The following is a 16,060-nucleotide window of genomic DNA, read 5'->3' as shown; positions in this document are numbered from 1 at the left end:
GGTTTAAACTCTTTGTCCTCAGACAAAATACTGCAGCATGAGAGGTTATGGGACTCGTGCGAGGGCCCGGGAGCACAGCCCTTTTGATATGAGAAGACGACCACATCCCTCCATAAGGCCTCTGCTAGCAAAACATGCTGACTTGAATGGATTATGAGTCTGACCTCATACAACAGTTCCTAGGCACCCAGGAAACATCCAAGAGCCGGCAAACTTAGATGGCAGAAGGCAAGGATGGAGGAAGAGCCCCACAGACACAGCCGACACACATCAGACACACATCGGACAGAAACTGACACACAAACATGGAAACCCCGTCTCTTACCAGGTACTGCAGGGTCCCCACAAAGGAAGTGCACAGACTGCCCTGGTCCAGCTCCTTGGCATATCCTAGGTCAATAATTTTGTGTATTAACTGAAAAAAAAGGGAGAAGAAACCTGACGGTTATGAGAGTATACTGTCCTTCAAGAATTCTGGATGTCTCTGTTAGAGCAGAGGATATTTCTGAATTTCCAATCCCAAGACCCTAAGTTCCAAAGGACCACCAAATACACAGGAGAATGCCCTAGACATGGTAGCTTTAGGCAAAAGAAAACAATGTAAAAACGCCAGGCACATGTTCTCCCTTGCTCTGCGACCAACTGCCAGAGGAAGGTCAAAATTGCAGACCACGCAGCAGCCCTCAGGACTGCTAAACCTAGACACAAAGGACCAGGCCAGCTCCTTCCCAGTAAATACCTTTAGTTCTCAAATCTTAGAACTGACAGGAATGATCGTGAACTGGGCCAAAGGTGAGAGCTAGGACAGGCATGGGTCACACCTAGGATGCTGGAGGAAGCTGCGTGGAAGAGGTCAGACAGTCCGTGAGCTGAGTGACTGCATCCCACTCAGCTGGGCCCCTGCCTGTCACCCAGCTGAACAAACAAGGCCAGGAAGAGCACAGGGCCAAGCCCTGCGGGGAGGTTACCCCACACCCGAGCGAGGGGGCCCCCGGAAAAGGTCCCTGAGAGCTCTGGGGAAACTGCGGGCTGGACCAGGCCCCATGGGCAGGTGGCAGCTCCAAATGCCTCCTCTCAGCCACGCCCAGAACCAGCTCATAGATGGACTCCCTGTCAGCTTCAAAAGCTGAGGCTCTCAAACAGACGGAAAAGAAAGCCCATTTCCAAGAAGTGCAAGTCCCAGAGGCTGGGGGTGTCAGCTGGAAGACAAACATTATTTTTCTTATCAGATTCCTGCAACTTGGATGACTAACAATGTGGTCCATTCAAACCTGCCTCAATCTGCAAGCGAGAACTTTTCGCGGAATTTCGTTTCAAATCAAAAAGCATTCCCGGAGAATCAAAGCAAATATGTGAGCAAAGAAACGCAAACACACAAAGCGGGTTCCTCCCCCGCCCAGCTGCCACCCGCCCTCCCCAGGCCCCGGAGGGTCACTCACTCTCTGTTCCCCTTGCTGCAGGACGATGTTTTCTGGCTTTAGATCCCGATGGATGATCCTGTTTTCGTGAAGGTATCTAAGTGCAGAGGCTGACAGGGTGGAAAGGGGAGTGAGTTTTCGTTAAGCCTGGACAATGCTTTTCACTTGGAATCGCCTACCCAGTGAAAGATGATTACCGCGTGCCCCCGACACACACCCTGACTCGGTGCAGGGGATCACAGTGGAGGGACGGGGACCGGCAGACACCCCTCCGGTGAAGGGAAGGGGACCCGGCTACGTGAGCAGAACTTGGACCAGCACCAGAATCTGCCTCGTTCACGCAAAGAACTCTGAGCCTTCCACCCACGAGGTCACCAACTCCAGCCTTGAGCAGCGGTTCTCAAACTGCACTGCCTGGACCTGCAGCATGCAGACTTGTTAGAAATGCAAAACCCTTGGGTCCCAATCCAGACGAAGTGAATCAGAAACCTGGGGGTTACCCCACAATCTGTGTTTTACCAAGCCCTCCAGGTGATGCTGATAAAGATTGAGAAGGGGAACTCCTCTGGTCTAGAGGCTCAAAAAAAATCTAAATTCTGCTGGGCAGGTAAGGGAGAAGGGCCCTCTGGGCAGAGAGCACTTGGTCATCTGCTGTAGAGTCCGCAGGGCAGAGATGGCTCCAAGGAAGAAGTGGGGGCTCTGGAAGGAGAGAATGGGGGCACCTTCAATACATCTGACAGTCCAATGTGTGCCTGTTATGCGCCCCGTTCTCTGCTGGGTTCTGAGGGACATAAAATCAGGGAGGGCATGGTCCCCAACTTTAAAGGGCTCAGAATCTAGCTGGCAAGGAAGGAGCCTGCACAACCTGGCTGTGAAGTCACTTGATACCACAGCTTCTGCCGTGAAGAGCAAACATGACTATGCGACTGACCCAGGATGGCCAAGGCTACGACTCCAAGCAGGACATGATTTTTACCCCTAAGAGAGGTTTAATAACTTCAACAGAAGTCCTAACAACCTGTACTACAAAAGAAAAAAATGAAGAAGTATTGGAAAGAGATAAAATTACCTTTAATTGGAAATGATCTGACTCTATGCCAGGAAGACAAACTGGGAAAAATTTAGTAAGTTGTCTGGAAGCAAAACAAGTATATACAAATCAATAGTTTTTCTCCCTGTCATAGATTCAGTTGAAAGGAAAAAGAAAATAAAATCCCATTCACATTAGCAACAAAAATTCTAAAACACCACGGGATAAATTTAGCAAAAAAAGTAGTGTCATGTGAGGAAAACTATATGGCATAAAGAAAAGCAATACAAATAACATAAAGAGGTTTTAAAAGTTCATGGCAACTATGGAAAAGAGTACGGAGGCTCCTTAAAAACCTAAAAATAGAGTTACCATATGATCCAGCAGCCCCACTCCTGGGCACTTACCCGGAAAAGACAAAAACTCTAATTCAAAAAGATTCATGCACTCCAGGGGACTTCCATGGTGGCACAGTGTTTAAGACTCCGTGCTCCCAATGCAGGGGGCCTGTGTTCGATCCCTGGTCAGAGAACTAGATCCCACGTGCATGCTGCAACTAAGAGTTCACATGCCACGACTAAGGAGCCGGCGAGCCACAACTAGAGTCCACCTGCTGCAACTAAGACCCGGTGCAACCAAATAAATTAAAAAACGAACAAAAAGATACATGCACCCCAATGTTCACAGCAGCACTATATACAATAGCCAAGACATGGAAGTGACCTAAGTGTCCATTGACAGACGAATGGATAAAAAAGATGTGGTACATATATACAATGAATACTACTCAGACATAGAAAAGAATGAACACCATTTGTAACCACATGGATGGAACCGCAGCCACATGGATGGAAACAGAGATTATCACAGTAAGTGAAATAAGTAGAAAGGTAAAGAGAAAGATAAATATCATATGATATCACTTATATGTAGAATGTAAAAACTTATTTACAAAACAGAAATTGACTCACAGACATGGAAAAGAAATGGTTACCAAAGGGAAAGGCGGCGGGGGGGATAAATTAGGAGGTTGGGATTAATAGATACACACTACTATATATAAAACAGATAAACAACACGGACCTACTGTATAGCACTGGGAACTCTATTCAGTATCCTCTAATAAACTACAGTGGAAAGGAATCTGGAAAAGAATGTGTGTGTGTGTGTGTATACACACACACACACACACGCATGTATGTATAACTGAATCACTTTGCTGTACACTTGAAATACTGTAAATCAACTACACTTCAATTAAAAAAAAAAGAAAGAAAGCTTTATGGCAAAAGACACTATACACAAAGCAAAAGACCAAAAAAAGAGAAAAAAATATCTGCGGCACATATGCCAGAAAGCATATACCTAACAGACAAAAGCTACTACAAATCAATAAAAAAGCAACCCAGATGTTAGGGTAGCAAGAAAACTTTTGTTTTTCCTTTTTTGAACCTCTATTTTTCAAAATCATAATGTTATGTTACTTTTCTAATGAAAAAAAATACATAGCTTTTTACTTTAAAGGAACATAAAAAACAAAGAGGTGGGTTAGATAGGTGGCTCCAAAGTTTTTGGATTCAGACCAGTAGGACTAAGAATAAAAACTGAGGATGGGGTCCAAAAGAAGATTATTATATTTCTATTCTGCGAGGTTAAGTTCATCTAAAAATAATAAATACTATCCATTTTATTACTATTTTATTTATTCTATATTATTTAGTAATTAATAATGTAAAAAAGGAAAGACCACTTTAACACATACACACAAAGAAAGCAACCCAGTAGAAAAAAGGGCAAAGAACAAGTGAAGCGGTAACTTACAGGAGTAGAAATGAAACGCAAACCGTGAACAATTATGCAATTATGCACAAAGTCGCTCAAGCTTACTGGCCGTCCACAAAGTGCACATTAAAGCAACACTGAGGGACTTCCTTGGTGGCGCAGTGGTTGATAATCTGCCTGCCAATGCAGGGGACACGGGTTTGATCCCTGGCCTGGGAAGATCCCAAATGCCGCGGAGCAACTAAGCCCGTGTGCCACAACTACTGGGCCTGCGCTCTAGAGCCTGCGAACCACAACTACTGAGCCCACAGGCAACAACTACTGGAGCCCATGCTCCCAACAAGAGAAGTCCCTGCTCGCTGCAACTAGAGAAAGCCTGTGCACAGCAACGAAGACCCAACGCAGCCAAAAAACAATACGTTAAAAAAAAAAGCCACAACGAAATGCCTTTCACCTCTTCAGCTGGCAGGAATTTTAGATGAGAGATAAAAGGCACTCCCTACGTTGCTGGAAGGAGTAATAACTGCTGTGCAATTGGGGGAAAGAAATATGGCAAAAGCTATTAAATTTTAAGACATACATATCATTTGACCCTTCATTTCCGCCTCTGGTAATCCAGCTTACAAAATCAAAAGCACTATCACATACAAATACGGATGTGGACTGCACAGTGTGGAGTGAAATAATTAGAAACTAATGGAAAGTCATCAATCAGGGAACGGCTGAACAAATTATGGGAAATCCATAATATAACAGGCAATTATTAAAAATTATTTAGGTTTATATTACCCAACTCAGAGGGATGTCAATGATGTAATGGTATGAACCTTTTTTTTATTAGGAAAAAAAAAGGGAAAAAGCAAAAGTGATCATAACACTAAGAGAGGTTTACTAACGGGTCCTCGGCCAGGGCACAGCAGGGAGGAGGGTAAGAGAGAAGTCCTCCGCAGAAACCAAGGGATCGGATATGCTGATTAAAGACTTTCATGCTGAATGTTTCCTGAAAACACTGGAGAAAGTCTAACTGAGAGTTAAACACCCAACTTCAGGGACTTCCCTGGTGGCTCAGTGGTTAAGAATCTGTCTGCCAATGCAGGGGACACAGGTTCGATCCCTGGTCCGGGAAGATCCCACATGCCGCGAAGCAACTAAGCCCGTGCGCCACAACTACTGAGCCTGTGTTCTAGAGCCTGTGAGCCACAACTACTGAGCCCGTGTGCCACAACTACTGTTGCTCTGCAACAAGAGAAGCCACTGCAATGAGAAGCCCGCACACCACAACGAAGAGTAGTCCTCGCCCTTCGCAACTAGAGAAAGCCCGCGTGCAGCAACGAAGACCTAATGCAGCCAAAAATAAATAAATAAAATAAATAAATTTATTTTAAAAATAAATAGATAAACACGCAACTTCCATCTTCTCGGGGATGTTCCATCCGCACATTAAGTCAAATCGCAAAACCTCTCCTTAAATCTGCCCCTTTTTCTTTTTTTTTAATAAATTTATTTATTTGTTTTGGCTGCATTGGGTCTTCGCTGCTATGCGCAGGCTCTTCTCTAGTTGCGGTGAGCGGGGGCCACTCTCCGTTGTGGTGCACGGGCCTCTCATTGAGGTGGCCTCTCTTGTTACGAAGCATGGGCTCCAGGCATGCCGGCCTCAGTAGTTGTGGCACGTGAGCCCAGTTACTCCGTGGCATGTGGGATCCCCCCGGACCAGGGCTCAAACCCATGTCCCCCGCATTGGCAGGCAGACTCCCAACCACTGTGCCACCAGGGAAGTCCCTAAATCTGCCCTTTTAAACCCAGCCTTTGACCATAGAGTTTCAACATTTCACACCTGTTCCTTCTTTTCTTTTGTTTCATAACTGGGTACAGTGATTGGCTTAGGTCCAACAAACGTCCAAATGAAGGAACACACTCGCTGCTTTCAAAGTGTACCTCACCAAATCCCCCCAAACATTGTTCTTGGTTACAGTAACTTTTAAAAGACATGCTTCTTCTCAGCACTTTCATTTTTATTTTACTAATCTTTATTAAAGAATCAAAGCAACGTGTAATAACAAGTACTAATAATTGCACAGACACGACATTGCACACAGGGATGCTGCCACTGCTGCATGTGAACGAGCGGCCAGCGGAAGCACCGTGTGGGGAGACCAGGCATGCCTGCTCAGTGACTGAGTCACAAAGGCCTGCTTGGGTATGTGACACAGTGTCAGGGTGTAATACATAAAGGCATGGGTCAGTTTGTTCAAGAGCAGGATATACGAACATTGAAACTCACTGTATTCAGAGCAAGTAGAAACACAGACTAAGGCAAGGCCTCTGAAGTTAGATGTGAACCTCTCAGAGCCAGTGACACGGGGCACAAGCAGGGGAGGTGTCCCAAGAAGCTCAGGGAGGGCAATCAGATCACACGGAGAGCGCTGCTCTCGACACTACGAAGATTGAGAGTTGTCACCAGGTCTTTAGGGAGGACAGAGGGCAAGCTGGTGACCAAGCCAGTGATCACTATTAACAGCTGTCTATTTTTATGCTTAAGCAACTGTACATGACAAACTTGAGTCCTCATTTCCGGGGAGTCATTTATTCTCAAATGCTTTGTTGTCAACTTAATAAAGCCCGGAATTTAAAAATCCTATAGGTGTTGTTATACACGGTTTCTTGGACCGAGTGAACGGTCAAAACCTTGATGGGCAGGAGCTCTTAGACAGCTCCCCTTACGGGATCAGTCCTTAAAAGGCTTAGTTCAGTCTGACGGTGCCTTGTTTTACACAATGGTACCTCAGGAGAGTGTCATGAATTGTAATTGTCTCAAGCCAAGAGAATCTAATTTGATTTCAGTTGGACGGAACGTAAGAATTTGAGATGAAGAACAACACCTTTGTGTCTGAAAGTTTCTTAAAAATTGAAGCCCCTAACAATAGAGGTACTACAAGCGTATAGAAATGGAAAAGCACACCACAAAGCAGAAAAGCCTGCAGGTTAATTTCTCATGTTCCAGTGATAGAAAAGTGCTGCCAAGCAGTACTCCGTGTGAACTTTTTTACACCACGCAGTGGCATTTCCTAGGACAGACGCTGCTCGGAGGGGTCCGTATCTGCCCCCTCCTGCTGTCCTTGTCAGGAACAGCACCCAGGTCTGGATCCCAGCTTTCTCTCAGCTCAAGAGGGAGACACAGACATTATAACTGAAGACGGTGGCACTCCTGGAGTTCTTACTGATGAGCCAGAATCCCAAACCACACTCCACAAATTAGGGAACAGACAGGACCAGCTAGACTCCCGCGTCGAGAAACAGCTGTGTAAGGATCGTGTCCATGAAGCCTAGTGACCATACCCTGAACTGAAAGAGATTACTAAGCTCTCTTGAGAATATTGTTGCTCAGGATACAGTCCTGAGCAACAATGGAAGAAATGGAAAGATAAATGGACCAGAGAGCTGACGCAGAGATTAGAAGGGAAAGAAAAGACAATTACCAGTTGGTGGTCTGAGTCAGCAGTGCGGGAGAAGGGCAAGAGGACATTCGTTCACACAATAAGAACTGGCCGCATGCCTACTACGTGCCAGTCACTTTGGTGTCACTGGGCTTTCCAAGCAAAACAGGCTGGAAGGCCAAGTGCAGACATGTGGAGATTTAGTCCAGCTAATGGTTTCTTGGCTAAAAGAGCCCCTATGACTCATCAGCAAGATAGCAAGGCAGGCACACCAAGTGCTGAGAGAAAAGTGCAAAATCATTCTCTCATTCATTCAACCATCCTCAGGAAGTGTCTTCATACATAAGTGTACCAGGTGTTGTCAAAAATGTGCCACTGGATCGAACCGTTTTCTTCACTTACTGCACAAACAGTCTGGTCGATGGGCCCCAAACCCAGAAGTCAGTCCTTACTGTCAAGGACAGGCAGAAGTCACATAACAATAGCAGGGAAACCAAGTCCTGAGTGGAGGAGGCCACGAGGGCACAAGAATCCCGAGAGCAAGACCCACTGTGCTCGCCAGGCCAGGGCGCTCCCCACGGAGTGGCAGGTCGAAAGCGCAGGGTCGTGGGGAGGGGCCGGAGCGCATTCTAAAAAGGAGCGTGTGGACAAAGGCTCGCAGGGGGATGGAAAAGTGGGTCTTGAGGTTGGCTAGAGGGGATCAGGAGAGATGGGAGGCTATGAGGTTTGATCTTGATCTAGTGGTGGATTATGACGAAAGCATCCTTTCAGAAGCATGAAAGATGGGTTAGTAAAATGGGAATAAGGACTCCAGGTAAGTGATGTGCTGCGACACTGAATGAGCAGAGGTGGTGGGAAAAGAAAGGGAAAGTGCGATGCTCAGCACGAAGGAAAGGATGGAGACTCTTTTTTTTTTTTTTTGGTACACGGGCCTCTCACCGCTGTGGCCCCTCCCGTTGCAGAGCACAGGATCCGGACGTGCAGGCTCAGCAGCCATGGCTCACGGGCCCAGCCGCTCCGCAGCATGTGGGATCTTCCCGGACCGGGGCACGAACCCGTGTCCCCTGCATCGGCAGGCGGCCTCTCAACCGCTGCGCCACCAGGGAAGCCCTGGATGGAGACTGTTTAAATGGGATGGTGAGGACCAGGAAGAGGGCAGGTTGTAGGAAGAGACGAGATTCGAGGTCGGCAGCCGTGTCGGGTAGCTGGCAGAAAGACAGGGCCAGTGACCCAACAGAGAGGACGTCAGGAAGGGATCAGTTTTAAGGAAAACGTCTAGGACTTCAGTTTGGAAGTGACTTGGGGAGAAATGTTGTGTAGACGTGAATATGGAGCTGAGGGTGGAGGTCAGTGTTCAATGTCCTGACTTTGGAAAAGATTTGGTGGATAAAGATGTCGTGAGAATGGCCCGGCACACAGAATACTAGTGGAAGCAGCGGGTGGTCACCCAGGTGCAGAGAGGGACACACAGGCTGGGGCAGGAATAGACAGACGGCATCAAGACCAGGTTCCAGGCAGAAGATGATGCCTGAGGACCGCGGGAAGCAGGCGGGCTGGGGCAGTGCAGCGGATGTCAAAGACGTTCTGGGCAACCTTTCTGAAAATCAGAACCTGAACAATGAAAAAGCAATGTTCAGAGTCAGAAGGGCCCCTAGGGGTCACCCAGCCCAAATGCCTCATTTAAAGTTGAAGACGCGCAGGTCCAGAAAGTCACCTCGGTTTTCCAGAGAGGAAAGGCCCTCGTCAGAGGCAGCAGAGCTGGAGAGGCAGCGAGGCCAGGACTGAGAGCAGCTGTCTTCTCTATTATGATTACATTCATTAATCTGGTTATTTACGCCTTTCCATGTATTTTATATACAAATGACCTGGATTGCTGAGACCAGGCAGTCATCTTTTATTATAATCAGCAGTGCAGTCAGAATGTAAGTATTCAACAGAATAAGCAAGGAAATCCACAATTACATACACACAAAACAGAGAGCCCAGTGTTCTGACTCCCTAAAGCCCTGAGTTCCCTTTGGAACCCTCCCTGTCCTGTAAGGTGGAAGGGCTGGACGCCTGCTAGGAGCAGCTCTAACAGGGACAGAGATGGTGACACAGAGAACGGAGCACAAACAAAATGGGGAGCGGGGGCCCTGAATGCTTAGAGGACAGGACGGTCGGTCACCATGGTACCCCAGCCACCTGGAGAATCAAGATGGGTGCAGATCTAAGATCTAAGACGGTGATCGCTTACCGTCCCGCCCAGCTGGCCTGGGTGTGGGCAGGTCCCCGCTCTTTGGGCAACAGAGACCTGGGCCTCCAGAGTGCATAGGGGTTTGCTGTCAGCTGGCAGAGGGAAACACATGGCAATATTTTCCAAAGGATAACGAGCACACTGTTTAAATAGAGTCCACTGAGATACAACTTCCTGGAGCTATTTTAGGGTTGCTTTATGTGGAAGACAGAACACTTCCAGCCGCCTCTGCCACCTGTCCCCAGACCTCTTACTAGCATAAGAGCAATGTTCTAACAGGCCTGTCCGTCCTGGCACAGGACACGGGCTCACCCACGTGCTTGCCGGGCGTCTGCTCACTCACTCATGCGTACTCTGCAAGATCTTCTCCGGCAACGTAAAGCTCACTGGAAAAAATCCCGCCTACGTCTATCATCCTGACGCTGCTTTGAGTGGGCATCTCTGGGAGGCCAGGGGCACCGAAGAGGTTAAAGGCAAGTAGGTGTCACCCAGAGGAGAAGGTCGTGAATCTGACCTGGCAGGCAAGGGTGGGGCTCTGCCCTTATCTGAAGTCAACCTGGCAGGGACCAGCAGGGCAGCTCCACAAAGGGGACGTGTGGCCGGCCCTTGGGACAAACTGGAACAAAACAGGTTCAGGAAATGTTCCAGAATACAAAAGAGTTATGTTAGATGAACTCGCAGAAAAACTTTCGGACTTGGTCTCTGTGACGACATCCATGCAAAACAAATAAACTTCATGAGTCTCGTACACAAATCATAAAAGGGAGTGAAAGTACAATACAGGCTTATCAGCAACCTCCACCGAAGCCTGCAGATTGGGGGCCTAACGGCATCCCAGAGGCAGCCACTTCCGGGGAGGGACGTCTCAGAAGACAGCCACCTGCCTGGCTCACTGGACCCCAGCCTCAGGTCACAACACAAATGAGGGCGACGGAGGTTTTCTAAAAGGGGTGCTATGAACCCAAACCCAGGGGGGAAGGACAGGAGGAAGGGACGAGCACGGGCTCACTGCATGTTAACACGGCAAGCAGAGCGTGTGCTGGGATTACGTGTCCCACCTCCCTCACTCCACCCTCCTAACGGTTCTCACGTGGTGAGTTATGTTCCCACCTCACAGCAAATAAAGCTGCTGCCCTTAAGAATTAAATAACGTGCCCTAGGTCACACTGCCAACAGGTGGAAGCGCTGGTATTTGACCTGAGAGTGTTAATTTAATTACATGTGGACAGCAGTTCTTTTAAATAAAAAAACAGGTCCTTATTCTAATTTCCTTTGGGATTTATTTCATTTGTTTGACAAATATTTACAAAGAAGCTACTACGTAAGGTACTACTGCTGTTCCAGACGCCAGGGACACAGCAGTGACTAAGTCTCGGCCTTCACGGACTTAAGTCTAGTTGACTAGTGCTTCAAAGCCTCATTATTTCCAACCTGGGGCCACAGAGAGGAAAGATAGGGAATCAGCGACCTAAAGACCTTTGATACTCATCCACTGACAGGAGAACGGACACATAAGCACGTGGAGTGAACCAGTCTCCTGTCTTCATGACTGTGACTTACATGTAACTTATACACAGACACCTTGAATGCATCGCAGGAAAGCTACCGCAGGAGGCCAAGGTAACTGGATGTGACACGTGACCACATCAAGGGACACGTGACCAGCAGAGGCTCCATGACTATCACTACAGTCACTTGAGGCAGTAGAAGGCTGCGTGAGCAAGCAGACGGTTTCGTGTGCTTGAGCCAATAACTCAAAGACTTTCTTAACAACCATCTACTGAACGCACAAATAATCTAACGAGGGGAAGCACAATATCTGAGGGAATAACATACAGAAAAATGACTTGAAGCAGCTCTAACTAGAGAGAAACAAAATCAAAGTTGCCCATGAAGAGCAAAAGAATATTCCCCAACCTTCTAACCTGCCTTCAACCCAACAGAGAATAAACTGATGATGTGGCCACTGGGGCAAAAACAGGTAAATGTGTAAGCACAGCATGGATGGGCCAGGGTGGGGCAAGGTGTCGAGGGAACAGGTGGGATCTTGGCCTAAGGACTGGACACCCTAGGGAGTCAGAGAGGGCACCTCCCACACACCCACACGAGGGAAGCAGTCTGGCCAGTGACGGACGCCCATGCTGGTCACGTGTTACCTGTCAGTTATACCTCAATAGAGCTGGGAAAAAAAACCCCAAACTGGTGCCAGGTCAACTTGCCCTCACCGTGAACCCCATCCACAGGACAGGGACACTGGCTACAGGGGGAGAGGGAATTTTCTATGTCCGACCGCTCGGATCCTAACCTTAAGCATGTCATCCCTCGGTTCCGCTCACTTCCTTCTTGCACAGAGTGAGAGGGAGGCAGACCCGGAGCCGCGGGGACCAGAGGACCCCTGCCCTCCCAGGCCAAGCGTCAGCCAACACAGCTTTACAGACGTGGTGAGACGGTAACAACTGGTGAACCTGGGTGACGGGTGTGTGGGTTTCACTACTCTTCCGACTTTCCTATATGTTTGATATTTTCCTAAAAAGAAAGTTTGGACGCATAGAAGGAAAAAAGAAAAATACAGCTTCGAAGAGGTTGTGGTGGCAGAGGGGTGAAAATGACGTCATTCCCCAAATCTGGGGGCAAAGGCTCAGTTATGAACTCTGGGTACCTCTCAACTTTAGATCCTTGCACCACCAACCTCGGAGGTTTACCCCTAAATAATAGAAGGCACCAGGGTGGAGGAGACTGGATCTGACCCCTGCAGGCTGAGGTCAGGCTCCTGCTCCCCAGGCCAGCCGGGCTGCCAGCCAGGCCTTCTCTGAGGGCCTTGGACACACTCCTCGGAGGACACCATGGGCACCAAAGGGATAAACAAGGCCCGTTTTTCCTAAGCCTATGGCCAGCAAAAGAACCGCCAGTGTGGAAGTGGAAAAATTCACTGCCAAGGGATGAAATTCATTCAAAGGACAGACAACCTACTCCATCACTGGCTGTTCTGGGAAAGTAGGGAGTGGAGCTTTTAATGGGAAAGGAAATCTCTTACCCTATATACACCATCATTCACTTCATGACTTAGTCCGGAAGGAAGGGAAATCTATTTGCGTTCAGTGCCAGCCCGACTAGGCCCTGCTGACATCCCCACCGTCCCCAGTCCTCCACCACCGTCTGTCCCTGACAACCCCACCTCTGTAGAGACCGGAGGACCAGTCATCTCCCCTCCTCGCCCCCAGAGGCCTCTCCCCGGAGCGCACGGCCTGACTTCCAGGGCTGGGATTTACCAATGTCGCTCAGCAAGGTGAGGATGGCTCCTTCCCGCAGGCCACAGCAGTTCTCAAACTGGTTCAGGTACTGTCAAGAAGGGGAAAGAGGCGTCAGGGGGAGCGCTCACCAGCCACCAATGCGCCCACAAGTGTCCTTCACCAGCCAAGGCCGTCTGAGCACTCCCCGGGCCCTGGGCCTTGGGGACCTGGGTGGACAGCCAGCCCGGGCAGGACGGGCAGGGTCGGTCCAGGCGGGGAAGGAGGAAGCATCTGAGAGCTCCTAGAAGCGCTCCCGTGTGTAACCCTAACCCTAACCCTGAGTCATTCTCAGAGTCTCACCTGTGCCGCAGTCCTGGGGGATGCAGGCCCATCTGAGCTCAGCCACAGTTGGTCCACTGCTCCCGAGAGCCTGAAGGAGCCACTGAACACCTCCCTCCGACCCCTTCCCCGACGCGGCCTGGCTGTGGGGTGGGGATGACAGCAGGGCCCAGGCAGTGAGCACTTCGTATGTGCCGGGCACCTGGCAGAGCCGCGTGGACGGGCTCAGTGCAGCCTCACCTGCCCCATCTCACTTCACCCTTTCTCCCGCTCCCCTGCCCAGGCCAGCACTGGCGGCATTTCCACTTCACAGGTGAGGGTGCTGGACGGGAGGGGTCCAGCCATCCGTCTGCCACCACGGCCGCTGCGCAGCAGAGCTGCCATAGGACACAGGTCCACCTGAGGCTCGTGCCCAAACGCTCAGCCCCTGTGCCCTCCTGGCCCTGGCAAGCCTGTCGAGGGACTCCATCTGCTGCTGAAAGCCGGCCTCAACTTCAGAAGTAACTTCCCGACGGGGTGCCCCGTCGTTAATTCACACCCACACCCGCGCACGTCCGCCAGCTGCTCCCTGCAACAGGCACACACACGGCACTCCTTCAATCAGCTCTGGCTTTTACCCTCGCTCCCGTACTGGCCAAGCTTGTCTCCCCAGACCAGGTGCGGATTCTGAACTTTCTAGAGATGCGAAAGACGAGCCACCTCATTTGGAGAACAAAGAGGACAGACCGCGGGCACCCCAGGTGCCCTGGTGACCACGTGGACCAAGGCCCCGTGGGGTACAGTCGCTTCCCGCGTCCCCTGCACCATCCTGCACCCCGTCCCAGGTCAATCACGCCAAAGTCTGTGTCAGTCTTCCCTGGCCAACAGCTCCCTGCTGCCTACAAGATGACGTCCAAAGTCCTCTGCCTCTGTGAGCTGGTCACTTCCCACCCCTCCCACGCTGCCCTCTAAGGACTGTCCACTCAACTACAATGACACGGCTTTATCTCCCTAAATAGCTGCAGTTAGGAATCAGACAGCTGTCAAAGATTAGGAAGATAAAGGGGAAAACGGAAGCGTTGTCAAGTTCCCCATTTGTCATCGGTTATCAGTCCCCGGCCTGCGGGTTGCCAATGACTGTGCTCACATCCTGCCCTGAACCCCAGGATGAGCCCATCTCCCAGGATGGGAGAGCCACCCGGGCACACCAGCCCTCATGGAAAGTCTCCTTTGGAGAGGGAAGGTGGGAAGGGCCGGAAGAGTGCTGGGAAAGCACGCGATGCCGGGTCCCGGAAAGTGCTGAGTACGGATGGAAGAACTGCCTGGCCATCCTGACCGCGCCCCCGAACAATGCAGACCTTTGTCCAGAGTGCGAGGTGAGGGGGGTGGAGACGAACAGGCAACCTCTTTTCAATACAAAACTAGCTCCTGCCCAGAGCTCTCATGGTCCTCGTGCGCTGGGCGCTATTCCCTTCACAGACGGAGGGGGGCCTGCGGCTGGGACCCACCGGCAGTGACCCAGCCTCTGCTGCTGCAGCTGTGTGAGGCCCGGACACCCACGTGGGCCCTTGGGGCCGCGGGGCCCACCCTTCACACGGGATCCCATCCATTTTACCCACGTCACGGGCTGCTGAGAATCACATGAGGCCACGTGTAAGAGCGGCTCGTGACACTGTTCCGGAGATCGCTGGGGAGGGGGACACACAACGGTCCCCGACACCCACCCCGCAGCGTGCGTTCTGGCAAAGGGACGTGGTGGACGCAGCGGGAAGAAAGGGAGAGGGACCCAGAAGCTGAGTCAGTGGGGCTCTGGGTCCCCAGCCCAGCTGGCCCAAGCCAGTCCCTTCCTGCCCCACTCCAGGACCCCGGGCTGCCACATCTGGGAGAAGCCCTCTGATCTGGGCCAGTGGCCACGACGACACCGAAGGGCTCAAGTGGCCCCAGCGTGCCGAGGGAGGAAGACCCGTCCTGGAGTCTGACCGGCCTCTCCCTGCGCTCGGACCTGGTGGGTCTTCCGCATCACGTCAGGGACAGCTGCGCAGGGTGCACGGCAAGCCCCTCCCTGCCCTCCGTGCACCTGTAACCCCGCGACCCCACCCCAAGGCTCCCGAGCGCCCTGCCCAGCCCCCGCAGCCTCACCTTCCGCAGGTCCCCTCCCTGGCAGTACTCCATGGCCAGCAGGGGCAGGTCGTTGGGAGCCAGGCTCTGCATGCCCTCGGGGACGTCCCGGGCAGCCACCACGTTGGGGTGGTTCAGCCTGGGGGGAGGGAACCAGTGAGGGAGGGCGGCCTGCAGGCACCAAGGGCCCTGGAGAGCGAGCGGCGGGGCGGGGAGACGTGGGGCTCACCACTCGCCCAGGGCCCGGGCAGCGCTCCTGTCAGCACCATAGCCCCAGCTCTGGGCACCCCGTGCAGAGCTCCGTTCTCTTCAGAGTGCCCTTGGCAAGTCCTCCCTGTATCTCCGCACTGCTCTGAGGCAGAGAAAGCAGGGGGACTTCAGATCTCACACCACTGGGCAGGGATGGTGTGTGTGGTGTGGTGTGGTGTGGTGTGTGTGTGTGTGTGTGTGTGTGTGTGTGGTGTGGTGTGTGTGTGGGGTGTGTGTGGGGGGGG

The 16,060-nt window shown here is 50.9% G+C and overlaps 1 protein-coding gene across 2 annotated transcripts in view; it reads right to left on the bottom strand.

Annotated features, from left to right (window-relative positions):
• Positions 1-16,060, bottom strand: part of IKBKB (inhibitor of nuclear factor kappa B kinase subunit beta) — a 47,466-nt gene that overhangs the window by 18,915 nt on the left and 12,491 nt on the right. For both annotated transcript variants that reach the window (XM_027122921.1, XM_027122923.1), the window contains exons 4-7: positions 15,588-15,705; positions 13,170-13,239; positions 1,440-1,528; positions 326-415 (exon numbers count right to left, since the gene is read on the bottom strand). In XM_027122921.1, coding sequence (XP_026978722.1) covers positions 326-415; positions 1,440-1,528; positions 13,170-13,239; positions 15,588-15,705 — 367 coding nt within the window. The remainder of the gene's footprint in view (positions 1-325; positions 416-1,439; positions 1,529-13,169; positions 13,240-15,587; positions 15,706-16,060) is intronic.

Source organism: Aethalodelphis obliquidens, unplaced genomic scaffold (assembly GCF_003676395.1).
Source record: "Aethalodelphis obliquidens isolate GAN/ISIS:26980383/991018 unplaced genomic scaffold, ASM367639v1 scaffold25, whole genome shotgun sequence".
NCBI lineage: Eukaryota > Metazoa > Chordata > Mammalia > Artiodactyla > Delphinidae > Aethalodelphis > Aethalodelphis obliquidens.
Note: the sequence above shows the minus strand (reverse complement) of the source record. Positions and strands in the feature narration are given on the sequence as shown.